The 26,123-nt window shown below is 35.3% G+C and overlaps 2 protein-coding genes across 3 annotated transcripts in view; one reads left to right on the top strand and one right to left on the bottom strand.

Annotated features, from left to right (window-relative positions):
• Window positions 1-7,077, bottom strand: part of LOC127435655 (ankyrin repeat domain-containing protein 26-like) — a 58,317-nt gene extending 51,240 nt beyond the window's left edge. Inside the window, 11 exon segments of the mRNA XM_051689285.1 lie at window positions 15-72; window positions 166-235; window positions 350-386; window positions 1,205-1,234; window positions 1,421-1,578; window positions 2,452-2,589; window positions 2,970-3,076; window positions 3,558-3,731; window positions 5,965-6,079; window positions 6,199-6,492; window positions 6,942-7,077. Of these exon segments, the coding sequence (XP_051545245.1) occupies window positions 15-72; window positions 166-235; window positions 350-386; window positions 1,205-1,234; window positions 1,421-1,578; window positions 2,452-2,589; window positions 2,970-3,076; window positions 3,558-3,731; window positions 5,965-6,079; window positions 6,199-6,395 (1,084 nt within the window). The 5' untranslated portion in view covers window positions 6,396-6,492; window positions 6,942-7,077.
• A 459-nt stretch (window positions 7,078-7,536) lies between these two features.
• On the top strand, window positions 7,537-22,134 carry incenp (inner centromere protein). Of its 2 annotated transcripts, XM_051689286.1 has the most exons (21): window positions 7,537-7,690; window positions 8,772-8,921; window positions 9,054-9,161; window positions 11,704-12,305; window positions 12,458-12,512; window positions 13,385-13,457; window positions 13,586-13,718; window positions 15,182-15,215; window positions 15,303-15,402; window positions 15,713-15,850; window positions 17,158-17,175; window positions 17,652-17,761; window positions 17,910-18,033; window positions 18,129-18,251; window positions 18,518-18,699; window positions 18,775-18,874; window positions 18,962-19,057; window positions 20,124-20,210; window positions 20,303-20,395; window positions 20,551-20,698; window positions 21,401-22,134. In XM_051689286.1, exons 2-21 carry the CDS (start codon window positions 8,782-8,784, stop codon window positions 21,589-21,591), a joined length of 2,655 nt encoding a protein of 884 aa, XP_051545246.1. In that variant the 5' UTR covers window positions 7,537-7,690; window positions 8,772-8,781; the 3' UTR covers window positions 21,592-22,134. The 2 variants fall into 2 exon arrangements, with proteins under 2 accessions (XP_051545246.1, XP_051545247.1); XM_051689287.1 differs by lacking the exon at window positions 17,158-17,175.
• The last annotated feature ends 3,989 nt before the right edge of the window (window positions 22,135-26,123 follow it).

The following is a 26,123-nucleotide window of genomic DNA, read 5'->3' on the forward strand; positions in this document are numbered from 1 at the left end:
GATTTAAAACTCACCCTCTATATTTTCCCTTTTGGAGGTGCTTATAAGTTTCTTTAAGTTCACTTTCGGTTTCTTTAAAAAAAAAAAAAAAAAAAAAATTTATAATCAGTTATTTTTCATTTTACATGTTATTCAAAGCTCTTGCCATGCAGAGCTGAGAAATACCTTTGGACTCAAATCTAACTCATCTTCATCCGATGAAGGCCAGGAATCAGCAGCACCACTTTTTGATGCCCTACAAGTGAACACAAGCTAGTGCTTTATAACAAACCCTTTGAAACATTTGAAGTTATAAGTTGTGAGTACTCACTGTTACCCCTGTTTGACAAAATCATGCACTCCATCTCACCTGCTAATGGAGTTTGTGTGGGAATTGTCCTCGGTATCTGAGAAAAGAATTGTAAGAGAGATTAGCCAAGCAGAGTACCAAATATAAAGTGGAAATTTCCAAAGTAAGCCCCCAAAAGATTTTGATGTTTGTGCTTGAAAGTGTGCAATCACGTAGCTATCTGTCTAGGGGTAATATAATTTTCCTCTAACATTTCTAACATTGGGATCCTTTTCAAAGCTATGCAGAAGTGCTACTCCACAGCCAGAAAGATTTCTGAACAAACCATTTTTGCATCTTATTTTTAAAACATGATATTTTTTCGACATAAAAACACTTGTATTTAAAAATAGCAAGGAAAGGGGTAGACTTTTCATGATATGACCCCTTAAAAGTCAACATGAAATCAAAACTGACAAATACTTTAATACACATTCCTGGCCTTGTTGTGCACAATTAGTCAGTGCGTGTTATTCAATATAAAAAAACGGTTTGTCTTCGTAATCTTTTATCAAAATGTAGGAACTTTCCACGCTCCATGGCTGACATATTCTGGTGCGTAAAGCCGATTTTCACAATCCAATTCCCGATGGATAAAAAAAGTACTGTCCTTCATTTGTTTCTTGTTGAATAATCTGTTTTATGCAGAAATGTCAGATTACAGAGGTAGAATGGGTTGCGAATGGAATTTCATGTTGACTTTCATTAAGAATGCAAACACTGCAAAAAGAAGTACAGATCCTATAGTGACGCTTCATGGTTTACCACTCTGTTGTAACACTGAATTAACTCATACTGCTCTTAATATTTTTTAATGGTAAAGGATGTTGTGTCTCATCTACAACACATTAACGATGGTGTCACGCACTGTAATACCTTTCCCTGCTGCTGCAGAGCTCCCTCCTGCTGCAACAGATGAGTATGAAGCAACAGTAGGAAGTTAAAATAAAATCAAAACACTGCAGTCAACACTGCAGGCCACTATGACACGAAATACTCACGTACATATTTATGAGTGCAAATAACACTAAAAACATTCAATAATGTAAATCGCTACACAGGTTTGGTCAGATTTTATGCAAATGTACTCACCATCTTCATCCAGAGCTGGCCCTCCCAGAGGCAAACCGGCCCCAAAACCGCTGGGACTCCCCAGAATGGACGGCTGTTTCTTTTTGTCGGCAGTTAAATGGTATGGAGACTGCAGAGATTTTCTCTTTGTTCCATGCTCGATGATCAGATGTGAACAGCTGGAAATGACAAGACGATTATTGATATGTTGATATATATTGATATGCAAAACATCGCCTTTTCAATAATTTCTACAATGTAAACGCAACTTACAAGGTGTTTAATAATGAAACAAATCCCCAAAATGTATTGTTTAAACACCAACAAATTAAATGAAGCAATGAGTCGTCGTTTTTGTTGCCTGATAGATTCGGTCAGTTTGATCTGTCGATGTATGAAAAGGGCCCCATAGATTCTTCATAGATTCGACATTTATGTTTCACTGAAAAAATTTAACAGCTTACAGTTTTATAGCGGCTTGATGGTGAGTAAATAATGACAAAATTTTTATATTTGGGTGAACTATTCCTTAATGTCAAGAGGTAAGTTTCAAATGTACACAGGCAGAGGGCCTGGGTAGCTCAGCAAGTAAAGACACTGACTACCACACCTGGAGTCGTGAGTTCGAATCCAGGGCGTGCTGAGTGACTCCAGTCAGGCTTCCTAAGCAACTAATTGGCCCTGTTGCTAGGGTGGGTAGAGTCACATGGGGTAACCTCCTCGTGGTCGCTATAATGTAGTTCTCGCTCTCGGTGGGGGCGTGTGGTGAGTTGTGCGTGGATGCCGCGGAGAATAGCGTGAGCCTCCACACACACTACATCTCCGCGGTAACACACTCAACAAGCCACGTGATAAGATGCACAAATTGACGGTCTCAGACGCGGAGGCAACTGAGATTCGTCCTCCGCCACCCAGATTGCGGTGAGTCACTACGCCACCACGAGGACTTAGAGCGCATTGGGAATTGGGCATTCCAAACTGGGAAGAAAAAGGGGAAGAAAATCCCCCCCCCCAAAAAAACATTTAATCAGGCAAACAAAAACAGCCCTTACGCATGGTGTCCATTCATGACTGCATAATCGTCAGAAGACCATCCCTTATCGTCTTTCACAGTGATGTCAGCATCATATTGCAGGAGCAATCGCACCAAACTGATTTGTCCATTGCATGCTGCTATCATCAATCCAGACCTAAACAGAGAATTAAAAACACAATGTGAAGGATTTATTCAAATTTCATAATTTGTTGAACTGATGATAAGGAACAGCACATCAAATATAATAATTGGTCTCAATTGCATACTAAACAAAACTATGCTATTTTTGTAACATAATTAAATGTAAAAATACTATTTTTAACATCAAAAATCTTTAACAACACATTGTCATATCAACACCATTAAGTGAATAAATCAGTAACCACTCTGATGGACTTTTTTTAATCTCTTTACAGACTGCAGACTCACAAATCAGCTAAATTATCATTCCTATTTCCATAGCGCTGTGGGTTTAGTGGAAGCGTTAACAGTGCAGAAAACACACTTATTAATTTTAAAGTGCATCTATCTCACCGTTGCTCCTGGTTCTTCACATTAACGTCTGCTCCCTCTTTCAGTAAAAGCTCTGTCATGTCTGGGTGGTTTTCCATCAGAGCTAGCATCAGAGGAGTGTTGCCATCCTGTCAATCAAACCAGACAGAACAAAACAGTTGATAAACAGACAATTCTGTCATATATTGCAAACTGACAATTAATACACGATACATTTTTGCCTTATAATTACATAAAATATTACCAAGTGCACCTTAAAAGGTGATGTTTGTCATTTTTTTGATGTTACAATATTTTCTTCTATCTCATTTAAATGTCCACAATTATAATTGAGCCATTTATAAGTGTTGAAAAGTGTACTCTTTAACTGTGGCACTGTTTTGTTAGAGCAGCCTGTCAACTTCAGACTCAACCAACCACATGAGTTTGGGTTGGGAGGGACTAACTTGTTGTCTGAAAATGTCAAATCAGAGAAGTTGGAAACATTCCATTTGTTGCTGCTGTTGGTGCAGAAATTACACACTTCAACTTGGAGTATCAGACACCTATAGTGTTTTGATAATACTGCAGTAATCTGGAGTCCTGCTGGGATATCTGCTAAGGTTTCACCTTGTTCTGGGCATTAATGTTGGCCGCGTACTCTAAGAGCTGCAGTGCCAAAGGGAGGGAGGGGATGCGGGCGGCCAGGTGCAGTGCCGTGTTTCCATTGATGTCCACTAGATTGGGGTCAGCCTCGTGCTCTAGGAGCAAAGACACACAACGCTCCTGCTCACACTGAACTGCCTGCCAGGCATTAAAAGACACACGGAAACACACACAACCACAAAGACAAACCACACAGTGTTAATCACCTGTATTTGTGTAATATGAAAATTAATTTTTAAAATAAGATGCCATGTAAATCATAGAATGGAATACAATACAATCGAATAGAGCCAGTGTAGATTATTACAGGTTGGAAATGGTTGTATAACAGAGAATAGAATAGAGCCAGATGAAATTCATATAGGTTGGAAATTGCTGTATGTCATGAGTAGAACAGAATAAAATAGAGGAGCCAGTGGAGATAACTATAGGTTGGAAATTGTAGTATATAATGTGAATAATAAAATAGAACAGAAAAGAATCATTGGAAATAATTGTAGGTTGAAAGTCAATTTTGTTGTGAAAATCATAGAATAGAGTAGAATAGTATAGAATAAAGACAGTTAAAATTAAAACTGGTTGTAAATAGTTAAGCAAAGAATAGTTAGGTTAAGAAATAGTAGTTAAAGAATATAATAGAAATAGTAGAATATAGTCAGTGAAAATTATTATAGGTTGAAAATTGCTGCAAGTCATGAAAATCATAGACTAGAATAGAACAGAACAGAATAAAATAGAAAATAATAGAATATAGCCACTTGAAATTATTATTGGTTGGAAATTTTTGAATGTTAAGAATAGAATAGAAAATAATTTAATAGAACTAGTGGAAATTATAATAGATTGGAAATTGTTCCAAGTCATGTAAATTATAGACTAGAATAGAATAGAACAGAATAGAATAGAAAATAATAGAATATAGCCACTTGAAATTATTATTGGTTGGACATTTTTGAATGTTAAGAATAGAATAGAATAGAGTTATTATTATAGACTGAAAATTGCAGCAAGTCATATAAATTATAGAATAGAATAGAATAGAATAGAATAGAATAAAGCCAGTTGAAACTATTATTGGTTGGAAATTGTTATATGTAATGAATAGAATAGAGCCAGTGGAAATTATAATAGACTGGAAATTGTTCCAAGTCATGTAAATTATAGACTAGAATAGAATAGAACAGAATAGAATATAATAGAATATAGCCAGTTGAAAATATTATTGGTTGGACATTTTTTTATGTAATGAATAGAATAGAATAGAATAGAATAGAGCTAGTGGAAATTATAATAGACTGGAAATTGTTCCAAGTCATGTAAATTATAGACTAGAATAGAATAGAACAGAATAGAATATAATAGAATATAGCCAGTTGAAAATATTATTGGTTGGACATTTTTTTATGTAATGAATAGAATAGAATAGAATAGAGCTAGTGGAAATTATTATAGGCTGAAAATTGCAGCAAGTCATATAAACTATAGAACAGAATAGAATAGAATAGAATAAAGCTAGTTGAAACTATAATTATAATAGATTGGAAATTATTCCAAGTCATGTAAATTATAGACTAGAATAGAACAGAATAGAATAAAATAGAATAAAAGCAGTTGAAATTATTACTGAATGGAAATTGTTATATGTAATGAATAGAATTGAGCCAGTGGAAATTATTATATATTAGAAATTGTTGCAAGTCATGTAAATCATAGAATAGAACAGAATAGAATAAAATTGAATAAAGGCGGTTGAAATTATTACTGAATGGATGTTATTATATGAAATGAATAGAATAGAAAAGAATAGAATTGAGCCAGTGAAAATTATTATAGACCGGAAATTGTTGCAAGTCATGTAAATCATAGAATAGAATAGAACATAATAGAATAAAATAGGATAAAGGTGGTTGAAATTATTATTGAATGAAAATTGTTATATGTAATGAATAGAATAGAAAATAATAGAATAGAGCCAGTGAAAACTGTTACAGGTTGTAAATTGTTGCAAGTCATGTAAATTATAGACTTGAATAGAATAGAACAGAATAGAATAAAATAGAATATAGCCAGTTAAAAATATTATTGGTTGGAAATTTTTGAATGTAATGAATAGAATTGAATAGAGCTAGTGGAAATTATTATAGATTGGAAATTGCAGCAAGTCATATAAATTATAGAACAGAATAGAATAGAATAAAGGCGGTTGAAATTATTATTGAATGGAAATTGTTATATGTAATGAATAGAATAGAATAATATTTAATAATATAATAATATATATATATATTAAATAATATAATATATAAAGACCATTACATCATACAATACAATATACACTATGTGAAATTATCCATGATTCAAAAACACAAACCTTCATTAAGGCGGAGCGGTTCTGATTGTCACATAAGTTTAGCTTCACTTTGCTCTCCACCAAAAACTGAACCACATCTGCGTGTCCACAGGCGCAAGCGATATGCAGCGCAGTTCTGTGGATTCAATCACAGAAGGTTACGACAAAACAGAACATCACTTTTGCCACAAATGTCCAAGAGCAAAGAGAACCAATCATAGGTTCATTAATAAACATCAACAATACAACCATCACCTGTTTTCCTTATCCAGCTGATTCAAATCATTCTTTTTGGCCAGCTGTCTGAGTTTGGCCACATCTCCACTGCACGCAGCCTTGTGCACCTTCCCAAGGTCCTTCTCCTTCACATCATAGCTGGCTGACAACACGCTCCCTGTCTCAGATGGGCTGGGGGAGCCCCTCTTTTTCTTGAAATTGAATATTTTCTTCATGCTCTGTGTCAGCACATTTGCCTCAGTGGATCAGCGTCTACCTGAGGTTCAGGAACAGATCACCTTACATGTCTCGTCCATTTGCTAAAAATAAAACCTACAAAGAGGATTAGACTTATTTAATAACGACAAAGAGACAGGTCAACATGTTGCATACACGTTACGTCTGCAATTCTTGAGCTACCTCTGCTTAAATAAGAGTTATACTAATACAAATAAACTATAAGGTATGTTCTTTAAAAAGATCTCCCTTACACTGTACTGTGGTGGTACTATGGTAAAGTGATGGTCTCCAAGGCACCATGGTTTTACTATAGTCTAAAAACATGGTAACTCATTGGTTTAATCTTGAATGAGCTATAAACCAGCTACTATAACAGATAAAAAGCAAATACGATGCATATGTCATATAAACAATCGTTTAAATAAAAAGACATACACTTATTTTTGTTTAAAAACGCTTGCATCTCAGATTGATAAACTCATTTTGACACGTTAATCTGCAATGGGTGTCAGACAAACAACCTGGCGTGTTTACAAACTCACCTATATTGTCGTTAAATGCATCAACGATATTTTAGAGGAAATATAACACGAAAAGTGTGTAAAATAATGTTTATTATTGAGAACGAAACGTCGAGCACCCGTTCACGATGCCTAGCAATCTCGCTGCTTCCGTTACCATGGGAACAGTGTGACGCGCATATTTCGGCACAATTCATTGTCGAATTGTGTACTAAATATAATAATGCTGGTAAAATGTTAGGTATTGTTTTCAAAGTATTTTAAAAGTGTCGAACTAATAAATTGTGTGTTTAATAGTAGGAATGAAAATAAAATCAAGCTCGGAACCTTTTACGTTTTACTGTGTTTCCACTCGGAGCGACAAACGAGGGAACGTCAGCGTAGAGGCGGGGCTTTTTAACTTTCTCAACCTGCATTGGACGGTTTGAATCTATGATTGGCATATGCGTGCTCCAATGACAGCACAGATCCGCCTTTCCGGAAGAAGCTCAATTATTATTGGTTATATACGCTGTGACAGGCAGAAAGATCCTTCAATCACAGAAGCGGTTCTCTTACTGCTCTCTTATGATTGGTCAGAACAGAATTTTAAACTATTTAAACCGTTTTGAGCGGGTGCCGGATAAACAAGAGTCTGCCGTGCTGGATAGAAACATCAGTTGATTTAGCGTCTAATGTTTTTAATTGAAAGAGTGGAAGAAGATTATAATTCACTACCGGATTATTAGGTTTTTGTTTTTGCGCAGCCATCGTCCATAAAGGCTTAAGAGGTAGATGGCGATTTTGAAATATTCTCCTGGATTTGAAAGTTAGCCTAGCTTACAGTAGTCATAGACTATTCATATTTCATTTAAATCACATTTTAATACTCTTATGTTATAGATGTTATGAATTCGCTGATAATATAAGTATGGGTTTTTACAAATATCCGCCTGGGCCTGTTTTATTGGGGTTCATTTGACAAAAGCCGCGCAAAAAATAAACAGGACTCATTAATTATGCTACAATTAAAGAACTAGAAAAATCAAGTAATGCATTTATACTTTTCTGTGGAAGTGTGTTAATAATTGTTTTTTAGAAATACAGTGTAAAAGCTGAATTTCTCTGTAGTCTTACACAGTGTTGGGTGTAATGCATTACTAAGTAATTAAATTACTTTAATTACAGTTACTTCTGATGTAACTGTGTTAAATACTGTATAGACTCTAGAACAAATCTATATAAATCAATAGTGAATTTAAAATCTAAATGTAACGTCTAATGTTAAAATGTATGTTTTCTAATTGAATGCTCCTCCTTAAATTCTTTGGCCAGCTCATGAATAATTTATTTGATTTTATATGATTTATTTGAAAGAATTAAAAGAACAGTTTCATGTCTATCCTTGTATTTTTCATCTGGTCGAGGTCGATCAGGGTTTTAGAAAGTAATTAGTAATAAGTAATGCAGTTACTTTTCAGACAGAGTAATTAGTACAGTAATCTAATTACACTGTAGATTATGTAGTTAGTAATTAATTAAATTGTTTTTAAGTTTAAATTTGCTTGAAATACATTATGCATATGTATAGAAGGCAGTATGTGTGTTTTCAAAATGACAATTTTGCTAAAAGTTTCATCATTGTTCAATATAAGTCTCTCAGATGCATAATGCACAGGTAGTGTGCTGACCAAAGCTGTTTTTTTCTCCTCTAAACTGTCTGGTAAAAGATTTGAGCTTTTTGTACATTTTAACCGTGCTAGCTTATTTTATATAGAAATTATGTCCTGCAGTTGTAATTATTCTGCTTTGCTTTATTGGTCAAAACTGATTGCAAAATGAAACATTCCAACTCTTCTTGTGTACTTCCAGGGGCGCAACCATGAGTTCCTTGCCGGAGACCACGCGTTCCCTTATGCAGGTTTTTAATGGGAAACTGCAGGATTTTACCAATGAGATTGATAATGTCCACATGGTGTGGCTGGAGGAGATCCAGCAGGAAGCTCATCGAATGTTCTCCAGGTGAGACAACATGATGTTATACACTTCCATACAGTTGTGCATTGTTATCTTGTTCCAATACATCAGTTACCACCCAACAGAAATGGTCTAGTTAATGGATTGGTTTGTGATCTGTGATGTTTCGTGGTACAGTGACTTCAGCACAGAGCCGGAACTCATGCCAAAGACTCCATCACAGAAAAAGACAAACCGCAGGAAACGAGTGTCAATGGAGTTCAATGAGTCTCGCAGCAAAAGACGGTGAGACTTCAAACATTTTAACTTTGCTTATGGCTTTCCGTCTGATTTATAGAAATGGTTCACCCATAAATGGCCAATATTAAGATTTTTAAACTGTAAATCATTTTTCTATGTCAGGTTAAGAAAGTACTTCACCATTGTCCAGACTTTCTATCATATTTTTCTATCAATTTCATAATATCGGTTATTGTCAATTACATTGAAACAAGTTTTTAAGTTATGCACTCAGTGTTTTGATTAGAGGTCAACCGATATAGGATTTTGCAGATACCGATAGCTCTTGGTAATGGGAAAGGCCAAAAACCGATAAATTGGACGATTGGTTTTCAAATCGGTTTATTAAATAAAATAAAAATATCAGCATTAATTTCTGCACAGATAAATCATTGAAAATAATATATATCGGTCGACCTCTACTTTTGATGGAAGCGGTGATCTGGACGGATTTGATTTAAATGGATAGTTCACCCTAAAATCATATTGTCACCATTTACTCTCCCTCATGTTGTCATAAACCTGTATGACTTTATCTGAAAGGTAAACCGAAATGTTAGGTGGAATGCAGTTCATTTTTTTGTTTTAGTCTTTTGACAAAAGTGTCCTTTTAAAATTAGTCAATATTTCTTTGTCAAATTCTTTCATTTTTGTCAGTTTTACTATAAATAAAATGGTATATAATTTTCGTCAATGAAATAATATCTTTTAGTTATTAATAATGTGCAAAATGACAAAAACGTGTGTCAAACTATAACAGACCTTAATTTAATGTATACGTTTTTTTTTATTTATCCCCTTTTCTCCCAATTTGGAATGCCCAATTCCCACTACTTGGAAGTCATGGTGGTGTGGTTACTCGCCTAAATCCGGGCGGCGGAGGACAAGTCTCAGTTGCCTCCGCTTCTGAGATATTCAATCCGTGCATCTTATCACATGACTTGTTGTGCATGACACCACGGAGACTCACAGCATGTGGAGGCTCATGCTATTCTTAGCGGTCCACACACAACTCGCCACATGCCCCATTGAGAGCGAGAACCCCTAATCGCGACCACGAGGAGGTTACCCCATGTGACTCTACCCTCCCTAACAACCAGGCCAATTTGGTTGCTTAGGAGATCTGGCTGGAGTCACTCAGCATGCCCTGGATTCGAACTCGTGACTCCAGGGTTGGTAGTCAGCGTCAATACTCGCTGAGATACCCAGGCCCCCAATGTATAAATCTTTTCTTTTTTTTTCTTTTTTTTTCCCCTTTTCCTCCCAATTTGGAATGCCCAATTCCCAATGTGCTTTTAAGTCCTTGTGGTGGCGTAGTGGTTCGCCTCAGTCCGGGTGGCGGAGGACGAATCCCAGTTGCCTCCGCGTCTGAGACCGCCAACCCGCGCAGCTTATCACATGGCTTGTTGAGTGCGTTGCCACAGAGACATAACACATGTGGAGGCTTCACGCCATCCACCGCGGCATCCACACACAACTCGCCACGCGCCCCACCGAGAACGGAGCACATTATAGCGATCACGAGGAGGTTACCCCATGTGACTCTACCCTCCCTAGCAACCGGGCCAATTTGGTTGCTTAGGAGACCTGGCTGGAGTCACTCAGCACACCCTGGGATTCGAACTAGTGAACTCCAGGGGTGGTAGACAGCGTCTTTACCACTGAGCTACCCAGGCCCCTATAAACATTTTCTTAATTTAAACATGAAACATATAAAAGAGAAGCCAAATACAAAATACTGTACAAAAAAAAAGAGCATTGCGTGTAGCGTGTTTTTTATGGAAACAGCATATTTACAACACAAATAAGGCATATTATGACTAGCGCGTAACTTAAAGTTCACCTGTTAATTCGTTTCATTGTCTGTGAAGTTAGGGTTAGTAAACAATAAAATTGTTTGATTATTGTCATGTGTCTTTCATCTCATATTCATTATCATTGAGGAAAAACCCTTAGTCAACGAACATTTTTGTCTGTGATTTCGTTGATGAGATTAACACCGGTAGAATGACAGCCTCTGTCACCATTCACTTTCATTGCATCTTTTTTTACATATAATGAAAGTGAATGGTGACTGAGGTTAAAGGAATATTCCGGGTTCAATACAAGTCAAGCTCAATCGACAGCATTTGTGGCATAATGTTGATTACCACAAAAAATGATTTAGAGTCATCCCTCCTCTAAAAATCAAAAACGAGGTTAAGGCGCAGTCACACTAACCCTTGCACTGTGAAGTTCTGTGTGTATTTCGCCCGCAGAATTTCGTTTACGGATTGACCCCATTGACTTCCATTGTTAGTCTTTCACTATGGTTTTTGCATTTTTAAAGAAAAGGGATGAGTCTAAATGAATTTGTGTTAATCAACATTATGCCACAAATGCTTTCGATTAAGCTGAACTTGTATAGAACCTGGAATATTCCTTATTTTCTGCCTAACATCTCCTTTATTGGGGTTAACTATCCCTTTATTATGCATGAATTCATTTCAATAGCCTTTGTATTGTTGTGTCGCATGATCATAATTGAGTACCGTTATCCTCTTTGTAGTTTCTCTAAGGGTAAACGCAGCAACCTGCGTCGCTCCTCTGTTCAGATGACCCTGAACACCATCTCTGAACTCGTTAAGCCTCACGTCCCAAACGACAGTTCTGAGTGCGTGATGGAAGAACCTGCTCGCTGTACACGTCGCAACAAAACTACCACCACAGCTGAGAGTGAGCCCGTCAAACGTAGCACTCGCACCAAAGCCAAGGTGCCTAAAGAAAAGGGCAAAGAAGTAGCGGAGAACATTCCAGAAGAGAAAGGAGCAGTTGAGGTGGAGGATTCCGACTCTGGTCAGGATCAGATGCTGGTGTCTGAAGCCGTGGTGAAGATTACTTCATCAGAGCGCTTCAGTGCAGAAATGCTCCTGAATTCTGGACCGTCTCCGGGCCGAAGTGCCAATAAAATCGTCAACGCTGCGACCGAGTCTCAGACAACGACTCGGGACTCGGCGCGAACATCTGCCCGTCGTTCGCAGGTGGTGCGGCGCTCACTAGTAGGCCTCAGGCATAGCATGACCCAGGAAGCAGTCCGCAGGGCATCCCGGCGCTCCTTCCTGAGGAAGAAAGCCAGACTGGGAAACTCAACCTGCAGCAGCTCTGTCAGTGGTGAGACATGCACAATTTACATGCCATTTCAATTTGCAATTTTACTGTGATTTAACAAAATGAATATAATTTGACTTCAGCTATCCATATACAATCATAATGCGTGCTGTTTTCAAAGGATCGAGTTTGTGTTAATTGCATTATCTTTCCAGAGGACATTTATATGGACTTAGAACCTGATGACACGGAAGAGAACAAAGAACAACTGTAAGTGGTTTTACTTTTTCAGCTGTGTTAATAGTGACTTTAGTTTTCCTCTCAAGTTATTTGTTGAGGGTGAATATTTACGTTTGTCATGTTTCATTTTATGTTTTACTTAACCCTTGTGCGACCTTTGGGACATTTTTGTTTTTTCGATCATTTTGGCTGTGTTAATGCCAATGGCATAGATTTTTGCCAAAGTTGTGTATTTTGGGGGGAATTTTGATATTTCAACCTCAGTTCCTATAATACATCTATAATACACTGTGTACACAAAATAGTTACACTCAGGACCTTCAGGACAAAAATGTCCCCATTAAAACTGCAATATTTGATCCCAGTGCCATTAAAGCATAAAATCATGATTTCTATGATATTATGCTTTCATTCCAGAGCCCTGGCTTCAAAATTTACATTTGTAATATTTTCCACCAGATGGCGCCATTTTTCTCATGTTTAGCCTATGGAGCAAATACATGCTTTTTCCCTATTTTCTGTTTGCTATATTATAGAGCACTGCAGGCCAATTGAATAAATAATGCAGCTAAAATTGTGTGAGTATGTTGGTATGGATGTCAGTGTGTATTGTATGTGTATTGAGAAATTTGTGTGTGTGTGTGTGTATGTGTGAAAACAATAACAGTGGCAAATAATATTAATATATAATATTATTATGGTAGTATTTTTATGCGGACATTTTTGTCCTCTAAGGACCTCTGAGTATCTTTTTTTTTTTAAACTGACGCACAAGGGTTAAATGTGACTTGCAAAAAGGAACAATGGCGATGGTGGATGAGGAATACAGTTAATAGTGCTTTTAACCCACAACCTTTCGGTTGCCACCTCGAATCTAACCACCGTTACTCTTTCTCTTTTAGAGTTGAAGTGGAGCAGAATGTGGCAGAACCAGCCACTGAATCCAACAATGAACTGGAAGTTGCCCAACCTGAGGTGTGAAGAACAAGAATTTTTGTTTTTTTTGGTATTCCTTTACCCTTGCTGATTAGAAACACTTCAGCTTACAAACCGAACTCTGATGATGATGGCGGTGACTTAACCGGGGTCTGTGGTTTTTACAGGAGCCTGAACCCAAGATGACTGAAGGAAAGGAAATGGTGATAAAAGATGAACTTGTAGAAGAGATCACAGAATCTCCCACTACCAATGAGAACTGTCGTTTCACACGATCCATGGCTCGCACTTCAGAAACAGGTACATCTCTAAACACACGGTCGCATTTATCTTTGCATGCCAAAAAATAGTCATCTGAATGGGAATCCGTGCAAATTTCCCTAGGCGAAAGGCAAATGCAGCGTTGACCAATAGGAAGTTGCTTGATTGGTAGTTGGGTGTAATCTGATTACAAATTCTTGAGTTTCTGTAATCGAATTACACTACTTTTGGACTAAAGAAGTAATGCATTACATTGAAAAGTGTTTTAGGAAGTAACTTATCGTAATTAGTAATGTGATTACTTGGCCGTCGTATTCATTTGTAAAGTAATCTTATAACAATTTTAGAGAAGTAATTTGTTGTGGATTATTTTTCAGTAATTTATCCAACACTGGTGGAGATACAGTCATGTATTGATATGTTGTGATACTATTTCTCGTGATATTATACCTCTAAAAAATTATTTATCCCTGTACGGTTGTAGCTACTTCTAGAGGAAGACCGACATATCGGTTTTACTGATTAATCAGTGCCGATAGTTGCCGGGGGTTTTTTTATTTTTTTTTATTGAAGCAGGGACATGCAAAGAAAAATGTGACTATAGGGAAATGTCCCTCATCAGCACATACACCATGTCTCCAACTTCATATGTATATTTTAAATAATAATATATAGGCTATAAAAAGCTTAATTTGGTAAATATTAAATAGAGCACTGTAATGAAGCCAAGTCTCCGTCATTGCAAAATAAGAGTCCCTGGTGTTTCAAGCTTGTTTAGTGTTAAAAGTCCCACCTTCTCTTTATCTGATTATTATTGGGATTTTGCAGACTAAGAAAATGTTGTAACATTCTATGAATCGATATTAAAAACTGTCTGCCGATTAATCTGTTATCAGCCTTTTCCACCACCGTAGTTATCGGTATCGCCAAAATCCACTATCGGTCGAATCTATAGCTGCTTCTATGAGGCTCTCGTATTAAACAAAACTGAAACTAACTGCTCGAGAGACATTGAATCTGATTGTGATGTCTTTAAGGGGTACCAATTTATTGCAATTGTCCTTTTAAAGTTGAAAGGTTATCTGGAATATTTTATCTTCACAATGCCATTACGATGTATTAAATCTTGATGCATGTATCGCATTGTTTATCCAGTCATGAGGTAGCTGGCAAAACCCAGCCGTAGTCTGGCATAAGCTAAAGTAATTTCCGCGTCTGAACGGAATTGCAAAAATAAACATTGTTTTCAAACCGCTTTCTAAATAAGCCCCCCATCTGCTGTTGATCAAACAGATAGTCAATGTTATTGTGTCAGGCTGGACTGGGAATTTTTATAGCACCACAGAGACACCGTTTACAGTTTGAGAAAATAAACCTATGAATGGCTTACTTGTACTGTAGTTGGCTCTGCATATAAGGTGGCAATGAGAAAGTATTTTATCAATGAAAAGCTTTAATGTATAAAGGTGTCATACTTCATGGAATGTTATTGTGTTTTTTAGATGACAATGGCGGGTCGAAGACCAAAGAAGAGCGGTGAGCTCAGTTAATTCTTTTTCTGATTTACTGTAACTGGTAAATCTGTGCTGTGTTTTCTTATCCTTTATGCAATTTTTCTATTAGGTCCACGCGCTCTGGTTCCAAACGGCGTGCAGCTGAGTCTGCTGCACAGGACATTGGCACACCCAAGAAAAAGCACTCTCCTCCAAAGAAATGCCTCACGGTACGAGTCTTTCTGACCACCAACATAATGCAGTAATAATGCCCATGATAGTGCTCCATTCACTGGGATGTGGTCAATCTAAATGCATAATGACCGAGTCAAAACAGCTTTAGCAGCCAGTTGAGTGCAGAGCATCCACAAGGTTCAGCGTTAGTTTCTCTGTGGTGCTTCACATACATAAAGTGATTTTTGAAGATTTGTGGGCAATTTCTCAGGGTGGAGAGCTGCTGTTTGTGTTGAGAGTTGGATAAGCCAGACCAGACATTCCGTTATGGGTTCATTTGTAGCAAGTTTTTGTCTGTGTTTGTAGACGATTGCTCCACACATGCGCTCGTTCATGCACACAGTGCAGAAGAACCAGATGTTGATGATGACCCCTGGATCTTTGGGCCGCAACTCCATCATGAAGTCCTTCATCAAACAATCTGGCAGCAAAGTCGACTCCAAGGTTGGTGTTCCTCTCAGACTGGTTTTCTCGCATTGATAGTTCTGTATGCGTTTCAGGGATTTAAATGAAGCAACTGTTAAACAGTCTTTTATTCACAATAATTTAAGGTAGTCTAATTGAATGGAGTATTAAAATTTGGTTAAGTTACTGTTACAGTGCTTGCAAGGTAGCACTGTATTAATATTCCTCAAACATTCTGGTTAAGGATTGTTCTAAACCCCCAATCTTAAAGTCACGTACACACTAATCCATGTTCAGGCAACTATCAGCATAGATTTATGCCGATAACAAATAATTCTAAAGAGCAACTATCGGCACTGATTAATCTGTAAAACCAATATAGTGGTCTACCTCTACTAGTAAGTAAATTAATTAAATGTCAGTAACTGTAATCCATTTTCGGCAACTATCAGCACATATTTTTGCAGATAAACGATAGTTCAAAAAAGCAGCTATCGGCACCGATTAATCTGTAAAACCGATATATTGGTCTACCTCTACTAATAAGTAAATTAAATGTCAGTAACTATAATCCATTTTTAGCAATTATCAGCACACATTTTTGCAGGTAAACGATTGGTAAAAAAGCAACTATCGGCACCGATTAATCTGTAAAACAGATATATCGGTCTACCTCTACTAGTAAGTAAATTAATAAAATGTCAGTAACTATAATCAATTTTCGGGCAACTATCAGCACATATTTTTGCAGATAAGCGACGGTTCAAAAAAGCAACTATTGGCACCGATTAATCTGTAAAACCGATATATCGGTCTACCTCTACTAGTAAGTAAATTAATTAAATGTCAGTAAGTATAATCCATTTTTAGCAATTATCAGCACATATTTTTGCAGATAAACGATTGGTAAAAAAGCAACTATCGGCACTGATTAATCTGTAAAACCGATATATCGGTCTACCTCAAATAGTAATGTAATTAAATGAATTCAATATCAGTAACTATAATCTGATTACAAGAATTTTAAATGTTATGTTACACTACTTTGAGACTAAAAACTTTTACAGTAACTAATTACTTTGTAATCAGATTACACCCAAAACTGGGTACTAAAGAGTGCTTTTGAATGTTTCCAAAATGTAACCGACAGTGTTGTCATAATATTTTCATACTAAATTGCAATTGGTCCTTTCTCACATTTGCATTCTGAATTATGATTTGTCAGACAGAATAAAACGCAAACGTAAGCTTGCCTAAAATGTAAACACTATAATATATCTAATATATGTTTAAGTAAAAGTTAGAATATTTAGTTGGTAATTTTATTTCCTGTCTTTCTTCCTCAGTTGGGCTCAGGCTCTGTGGTGAGTATAAACACTTTGAATCTGGACTGGGGTCATTTCCTTATCAAGTCAAAACCATTTCATTTCAAAATTAACTTCTGTTTGACTAATTTCTTTATTATGAGTGGGTTTTTAACCTTTTTTTGCACCTAAACTTGTTTAACTGAACTGGAATTGACCATGCCAGTCTGAATTCATATTATGACTTATGTGGTGTTTGTCTATTTGTCTTAGCTGTGTATTCTGTGTGGGCTGATTGTTCTCATTTCACTCATCTGTGTATCTTTTGACATTCATCAGATCTTTTATCATGTGCCACTTTTCACACAACGCAAATGGCAATGGATAACTTGCAAAAACTGGTTTCATCACAATATTAAAATACTAACTAGTTTTAACTCTAGCTTTCATTGCCCTTGTTTAAAACCTTGCTGAAGTCACTTGATCACTGTGGTTGTTTAAAATGCTCCCTCTAAAATTGTTCACTTCACTTCCAGGAGCGAGAACGACAGAAATGGGATGCTTTAAACAAGAAGATAGAACAAGAGAATGAACGAAAGAAAAAGATTGAGGAGGAGAGAAGAAAAAAACAAGAAGAAATGAAAAGGTGGGGCTGTGCGTTGTCCATTTTAATTGTAAGCTGATCCAAGATCGGCCTACTTGCACATCGGATGTGTGTAACAATCTGAATCATTTCAAATCTAGTTTTAGTGTGACTGCCAATCAGGACTCAAAGTGAATTCTGTCCACTTTAGAAAGCGAGACGAGCGTTTGAAACGAGTTGTTGAGGCTCGAGTGAAGGGAGAAAAGGAGAAGGAACAGGAAAAGAAAAAGAAGATTGAGGAAAAAATGGCGCAGCTGGAAAAGAAAAATGACATGGTTTGTACACTGAAGATCTCAAGAGAGGAAACTTGCATCTTATGTTCTGTTGTTCTGAGTTACGGTTTTTGATTGAGTTCTGTTGTTTCTCTCAGCTGCGAGTCGAGCGTTTGGCGGAGGAAAAGGCCAAGAGGAAGGTGGCCACTAAACGACAGGAAGAACTGGAGCTGCGCAAGAAGCAGGAAGAAGCGGCCAGACTAAAGAAACTTCAGCAAGTTGTAAGTCTACGCCAGCAATCAGAGTGGAGAACCTGTATTAAAAATTTGATTTTCACAGCTTTCTAGATTGTCAACAAATAATGAATCCTGTCCTTGGGTCCGTCAGTTTGATAAGTTATTTGAATTTCACTTGCATGGTGGTGAAATATACTTTAGACGTTCTTTTGAAATGGTTATAATGAGACATTTTTGATGTTAAGCTGGGAACAAAGGAAGTATTTTAATATGCAGTGACAAAGTAATTTGTACTTTCGTTGTTTCTTCAGGAGGAAGAGGAACGACGACACCAGGAGATGCTCTCCAAACGCAAGGTTGAAGAGGAGCGAGAGAAAGCACGCAAACAGGCCGAGGCTGCGCGTGCTCTGGAACTGAAGAAAGAACAAGAGCGCGAACGAGAGCGGGAAAAGGAACGTGAGAGGGAGCGTGAAAGACAGGCTGCAGCTGAGAGGTCAGTGTTGCTTTTTTTTGAGTTTTAAATGAAATAATAGTATTCAAAGATATTAAGTGTGTTGATGTTTCGCAGAGAGAGGCTAGAGAGAGAGAAGGTCATCGCTCTTCAAAAGGAACTGGAGAGAGCAGCCAAAGAGAAAGAAAGAAGAGAGATGGAAGAGAAGAGGAGGATGGTGAGTCATTTTGTTCATTGTGACGCAGTAAATATTGTCAGATTTGTCTTGATGTTGACTGAGTGTGTGTGTGTGTTCTTTTAACAGGAGGAGCTGAGGAGGGCTGAGGAAGAGAGGGAGGCCCAACAGAAACGTGCTGCTGCTACTGCCTCCGCCCTTGCGCCCCCTACTGTCACAGCACAGGTAATGCACATATGGACAGAGTGATGTATAATGGTGCACAAACAAATGACCTCTATAGTGTTCCATTCAGTCTACATAAATGATGTAAATGTTAAACGTGTGTGTATCAAGTTCAGTGCATTTTATATAAAAATGTCAAATTACTATAATTTTTTATTTTTTTAAAAATCCATCGATTAAAATATATTTGATCACAAAATAATTTGTATTTTATACAAGATTAAATGCATTTCAGGGAAGTTATTTTATTTTGAAATTAATACATATTTTAATACTATTTAAAGATGGATTTTTGTTTTTATGAAAATTGAAATAAAATATTTTTATATAAAATGTAGTGAAATTTATAGAAATTTTCGTTCTGATTAAGCATTATTGATTACGACTCGATGGAAAAGAAAGTAATCTGCACAATTTTGAAAATATATGCATGCAAAATATTTCATATTAACAAGTGATTATTTTTTAAGTCCATCTATCTTTTACATTCCACCTATTAAAATATATTTATATTAATTTTAATATAAAATAACTTGTATGCAATGCTTTCAATCTTGTATTAATTTAAGTTAATAGTATTATTACATTTTCATTTTGTGTATACATTTTGAAAATTGTGAAAATATTTGCATTATTACAAAATGCTCTTATTATTACTATATCATAACCATTTTAATTCATCTCTTTAAATTTCATATATTTTATATTAAACTTTTTTATATATATATAAAATAACTTTGTATATATTGTGTGTACATGTAATGTTTACATTTTTGAAATGATGCACAGATTAATTTAAGTAATGCTCAATCAAAATGAATGTGTTTGTATAAATTTAGAACATTTTATATAAAAATATTTCATTCACCATAGTGAATCTCTATTTAAAAAAAAATAAATCAGTCTCTTTACAATTCATCATTTTATATTAAAATTGGAATATATTTAATATTTATATATTAAAATGCCTTATCTAGTAAATAATTTTTTTAAATACATTTACATGTCATTTTTTAATATTATTATGTTTATTAAATATTTATTTCTCAATTTTCTTTTTGCACAGGTCCCTTTCACGAAAACACTAGCAACCAATATGCATAACACAACAATAACAAAGGGATCAGCTCTGAATGTTACTGTAGATATTGAGGTGAAACTTTTTTTTTCTTCAGTATTGTCAATGTCTGTTGTTTTTCAGCTCTGTTGTGAGACTAATAAAGCTGTTTTTCCCCATGTCCTCAGAACTCTGTTATGAAAACTCCAATTGGCAAAGGAGCTGCTCCCAACAAGACCATAGATCACGGAGCTGCACTCAACGTCACAGTTGACATAGAGGTGAGGTCACGGCGACTGGTAGGAATCTTTTTCCCCTTCTAGAGGATAGTGTGTTGGACTGTACAAGCAAGCATGTAATAGTTTCTGGAGAAGGGAAATCATGAATCTGAGGTCTGTTTCTAAATTGGAATTTATTTTTATTTTCCCTTCCACAGCAATCTCCACAGTCCTACCAGATTACTCCTAAAGGCCAGAAGGTGGCAGTTTTGATGAATCCTGAAGATTACGGCATGGACCAGAACAGCGACGACTCCACAGACGATGAATCTGCGCCAAGAAAACCCATCCCATCCTGGGCTGAAGGTATGATGCTTCATGTCAAGCAACTACAGAAAGATTATATTTTTAGTGCCAGCTCTTTATTTTCCAGGATGGAGCGTTATGAGTCGAAATCTAATATCAAAGTACACTTAACGGTATGCATCAAAATAGTTATTTTTGCAAATACATGAATTCGTTTTAAACTCTATTAGACCTGCCGGCAGGTTCAAAAGGGGGCGCTATATCGCAAAAAGAAGTTTGCGCAAAAGTCCCCGATCACTGTTCTGTAAGCCCTAAATAGCTAAAAAACTTTATATCTGCTTTTACCTTAGGCAGTTTTCTAAAGAAAAAAGCCATGTTTTACTTGTCTGTGAGCTTGCTTGCGTGAATAATCCAATGTTATATCTTAGATGTCCAGAACAAAATATGCAAAAGCATGCTAAACAGATCATCGGAAATATATGTTATTGACTGTTAATGATAAAAGGGGAGGATCTCAGCTTTCTAATGAAACCTAGATTGAGCTTCTAGTCCACTCAGAGGCCGAGATATTCAGTGAAAAAGTGCAAGAACTGAAAATTAGACTGAATGTCTATGGATGAGCACATCTGTGAGGGCTAAAATGCGTTACAGTGCCTTAATTTCACACATTATATATCGCCCAGCCCTTGTGCACAGTTTATTTTGTAATACTCGTGCAAAATATGACTGTATTACTTTAATTGAATGTGTTGTGTTGTGCAGGTATGCAGTTGCAACAGGCCATCATGAAGCAGTATTACAACCCACTGGACCTAAATTCATATTTCGGAGAACCTGAACCACCCAAGCTGGAAGAGATCTTCCGGCGGACCAAACCTCGCTTCTTCAAACGCACTAGCTCAGCTGTCTGGCATTCGCCGCCACGCTTGGGAAATACATTCACTAATTTATAGTGAATGTTCTTTTTTTTTATGTTTTTTACTGTCGTCTTTGTTGTCTTTTATACTTTAAGATCACTTTAATAAAGCCCTTTAAAAAATCTGTATGTAAGTAGATTAGACGAAGAAAATAAGAGCAGAATGTGTAATTTAGATTACGCAGCAGACGGATGTTTGGTGCTCTTTCTGTATGATTTACCTGCTTTATTTCTAAATGGGATTAAACTTCATCCGTGTATTAAAATATAGCACCACATATATTACATTAGGAAATGTACACAGGAGCTGCTACATATGGGGTGGCATTTGCCAACAATATTCATGTCACGGAAAAGTGTTTTTCTTTCTTTTTTCTGGACTGTCAATAAAAGGTAAAAGAGGTGTGAAGTGCAGTATTTATCATTTGCAATGCATCTGCTGCAATTCTTTGTAACTGCATTTTTTGAGAATGGAAGTTTCTCTGGGGTTAAAAGCTGTTATAAATTGAAATGGCATTCCATTATTTATTACTAATATTACTTTTCAGCTCTGTAACTTAAAAAAAAAAAAAATGCTTGTTGTAATTTGAGTGTTTCTATGGGAAAATCCTACACATTTATGACCAATTAAACTGGTATACTAAATTTTTTTTTTTTTTTTTTTTTTTTTTTTACAGAGAAAGGAATAACTAATAACCTGAATATTTCTTAATGGCGATTTTTTTTTTATTTTATTTTACAGATAAAGGAATAACCAAGTAATAACCTGAATATTTCTTAATAAATGGCAATTGTTTTTTATTAATTTTTTTTACAGAGAAAGGAATAACTAATAACCTGAATATTTCTTAATGGCGATTTTTTTATTTTATTTTACAGATAAAGGAATAACTAAGTAATAACCTGAATATTTCTTAATAAATGGCAATTTTTTTTTTATTTTACAGAGAAAGGAATAACTAAGTAATAACCTGAATATTTCATAATAAATGGCAATTTTATTTTATTTTAAAGAGAAAGGAATAACTAAGTAATAACCTGAATATTTCATAATAAATGGCATTTTTTTTTTTTTTTTTTACAGAGAAAGGAAAACTAAGTAATAACCTGAATATTTCTTAATAAGTGGCAATTTTATTTTTTTTTTATTTTTTTTTTTTTACAGAGAAAGGAATAACTAAGTAATAACCTGAATATTTCTTAATAAATGGCAATTGTTTTTTATTAATTTTTTTTACAGAGAAAGGAATAACTAATAACCTGAATATTTCTTAATGGCGATTTTTTTATTTTATTTTACAGATAAAGGAATAACTAAGTAATAACCTGAATATTTCATAATAAATGGCATTTTTTTTTTTTTTTTACAGAGAAAGGAAAACTAAGTAATAACCTGAATATTTCTTAATAAATGGCATTTTTTTTTTAATTTTTTTTTACAGAGAAAGGAATAACTAAGTAATAACCTGAATATTTCTTAATAAATGGCATTTTTTTTTTTTTTTTTTTTTACAGAGAAAGGAATAACTAAGTAATAACCTGAATATTTCTTAATAAATGGCATTTTTTTTTTTTTTTTTTTTTTAACAGAGAAAGGAATAACTAAGTAATAACCTGAATATTTCTTAATAAATGGCGATTTTTTTATTTTTTTATTTTACAGATAAAGGAATAACTAAGTAATAACCTGAATATTTCTTAATAAATGGCGATTTTTTTATTTTACAGAGAAAGGAATAACTAAGTAATAACCTGATTATTTCTTAATAAATGGCGATTTTTTTTATTTTTTTATTTTACAGAGAAAGGAATAACTAAGTAATAACCTGAATATTTCTTAATAAATGGCGATTTTTTTATTTTACAGAGAAAGGAATAACTAAGTAATAACCTGATTATTTCTTAATAAATGGCGATTTTTTTTATTTTTTTATTTTACAGAGAAAGGAATAACTAAGTAATAACCTGAATATTTCTTAATAAATGGCGATTTTTTTATTTTTTTATTTTACAGAGAAAGGAATAACTAAGTAATAACCTGAATATTTCTTAATAAATGGCAATTTGATTTTATTTTACAGAGAAAGGAATAACTAAGTAATAACCTGATTATTTCTTAATAAATGGCGATTTTTTTTATTTTTTTATTTTACAGATAAAGGAATAACTAAGTAATAACCTGAATATTTCATAATAAATGGCAATTTTATTTTATTTTAAAGAGAAAGGAATAACTAAGTAATAACCTGAATATTTCTTAATAAATGGCAATTTTATTTTATTTTAAAGAGAAAGGAATAACTAAGTAATAACCTGAATATTTCTTAATAAATGGCAATTTTTTTTTTTTTTTTTTTTTGCTTTCAGACAGCGACATTTATTCAAATATGTTTCGGGTTCAATACAAGTTAAGCTTAATCAAATGCATTTATGGCATAATGTTGATTACCACAAAAATTAATTTTTGAAAAAATAAATAAAAATAATCTGTTACAGTCAGACACTTACAATGGAAGTCAATGGGGACCAATTTTTTAATGTAAAAATACTTTTTTCAAAATTATAACCACAAGACATTAAAGATATGAGTGTAAACATGATTTTATTGGATGGACCTCAATAAAAATGGATGGGCCAAATTTTCACTCAAATTTTATTTACCAAATTTTCCTTAAAGGCAGAGCATTCAAACAGTTTTTTTTCACACTTTCAGAAATCAGGATTTATGCATTTTTAAACTATTTTAAAAAATATAGATTTGAAGCCAAAGAATAATCTGTAATATCCTCCCACCCAAATTAGACCCCGGCCCACCCTAGGCTACACCACTGGTTTTCATGCTTATGCAATCATAAGAATACAAACGCCCTGATATCGGCGGTTTATATCAATGGTTATAGCCGATGGTTTTAATTTGGTCACTAATTGGCATGCTTAATTTTTTTTCTTGGTTTTGTACACAAATATCTAGTGACCTATATATTTTAGATGGGGGTCCCTCACAAGGTGAATGTCATATTTGGGGGTCCTTAGCATCAAAAAGTTTGAAAACCCCAGCTGCGATTTTAACCTTTCTAACTTCCACGAGACCAGATGCTGAATTAGCCACGCCCCTTCTATCCAAAACACCATATATCAACAATGCCGTTGGAATCAACACCGAACAGAAAAGCAACATTTTAGTGCGTATTCCCACGGTTGACAAATACAACAGAAGCAAAATAGCGGCATCAATTGACAACTATTATGAGTTCGAATATCGCTTCAATTACAACGCGCAAAATGATTGACAGGCAAAAGCGTCAGAGACCGCAGCCCGCGGACACATTTTTGTTAGCTGTTTACACCTATTTTAAGTCTAGAGATCGATGCAGATATCTCAGGACACTTATTTAAGTGATATCTTTCAGGGAGTATGAACCAGTGTTGGGTGTAATGCGATTACAAAGTAATTACTTTTATGGCAAACAAAGTAGTGTAACGCATTACATTTTAAATTCTCTTTTAATTTTTTTAAATAAATCATAAAAAAATCAAATAAATTATTCATGAACTGGCCAAAGAATTTAAGGGGGCAGCGTTAAATTAAAAAACATACATTTTAACATTAGACGTTAAATTTAGATTTTAAATTCACTATTGTTTTATATAGAATTGTTCTGTAGTCTATACAGTATTTAACACAGTTACATCAGAAGTAACTGTAATTAAATTACTGAGAAATTAAGAGTAATCCCTTACTTTACTTTTTTCAACAAAAGTAATTAATTACGGTAATTAATTACTTAGTAATGCATTACGCCCAACACTGGTGCTGAGTGTATGACTTATGTACAACAATGAACAAGGAGGAAAAAGAGACATTACTTTGAATTCGTTGAGAGGAAAAGTGTTTTAGAAAGTAACTTAGTGGGGGTCTGGGTAGCTCAGCGAGTAAAGACGCTGACTACCACCCCTGGAGTCACGAGTTCGAAACCAGGGCATGCTGAGTGACTCAAGCCAGGTCTCCTAAGCAACCAAATTGGCCCTGTTGCTAGGGTGGGTAGAGTGACATGGGGTAACCTCCTCGTGTTCACTATAATGTGGTTCTCGCTCTCGGTGGGGCGTGTGAGTTGTGCGTGGATGCCGCGGAGAATAGTGTGAAGTCTCCATACGCGCTACATCTCCGTGGTAACGCACTCAACAAGCCACGTGATAAGATGCGCAGATTGACGGTCTCAGACGCGGAGGCAACTGAGATTCGTCCTCCGCCACCCGGATTGAGTCGTCACTACGCCACCACGAGGACTTAGAGTGCATTGGGAATTGGGCATTCCAAATTGGGGAGAAAACAGGAGAAAACCAAAAAAAGTAAAAAGTAACTTAAAATTAAAGTAATTAGTAATGTGATTACTTGTCCAATGAAGTAATTAGTAAAGTAATCTGATTATAATTTGAGAGAAGTAATTAGTTATTTGTAGTGGATTACTATTTTTGAGTAACTTACCCAACACTGGTAGGAAAATTTTCTGCATACCATTCCATAAAAAAGAAAATAATCTGATATGTATCTTTACAAAAATCGTGAGT

This window comes from Myxocyprinus asiaticus, chromosome 46, assembly GCF_019703515.2.
Source record: "Myxocyprinus asiaticus isolate MX2 ecotype Aquarium Trade chromosome 46, UBuf_Myxa_2, whole genome shotgun sequence".
NCBI classification, from domain to species: domain Eukaryota; kingdom Metazoa; phylum Chordata; class Actinopteri; order Cypriniformes; family Catostomidae; genus Myxocyprinus; species Myxocyprinus asiaticus.

Bases quoted from the DNA above. Each gene is read 5' to 3' on its own strand.
- incenp (XM_051689286.1), top strand. From the start codon at position 8,782: ATGAGTTCCTTGCCGGAGACCACGCGTTCCCTTATGCAGGTTTTTAAT. The intron at 9,162-11,703 runs GTGAGACTTCAA...TCCTCTTTGTAG, and splicing joins GAGTCTCGCAGCAAAAGACG to TTTCTCTAAGGGTAAACGCA. The intron at 12,513-13,384 runs GTAAGTGGTTTT...TTTCTCTTTTAG, and splicing joins GAAGAGAACAAAGAACAACT to AGTTGAAGTGGAGCAGAATG.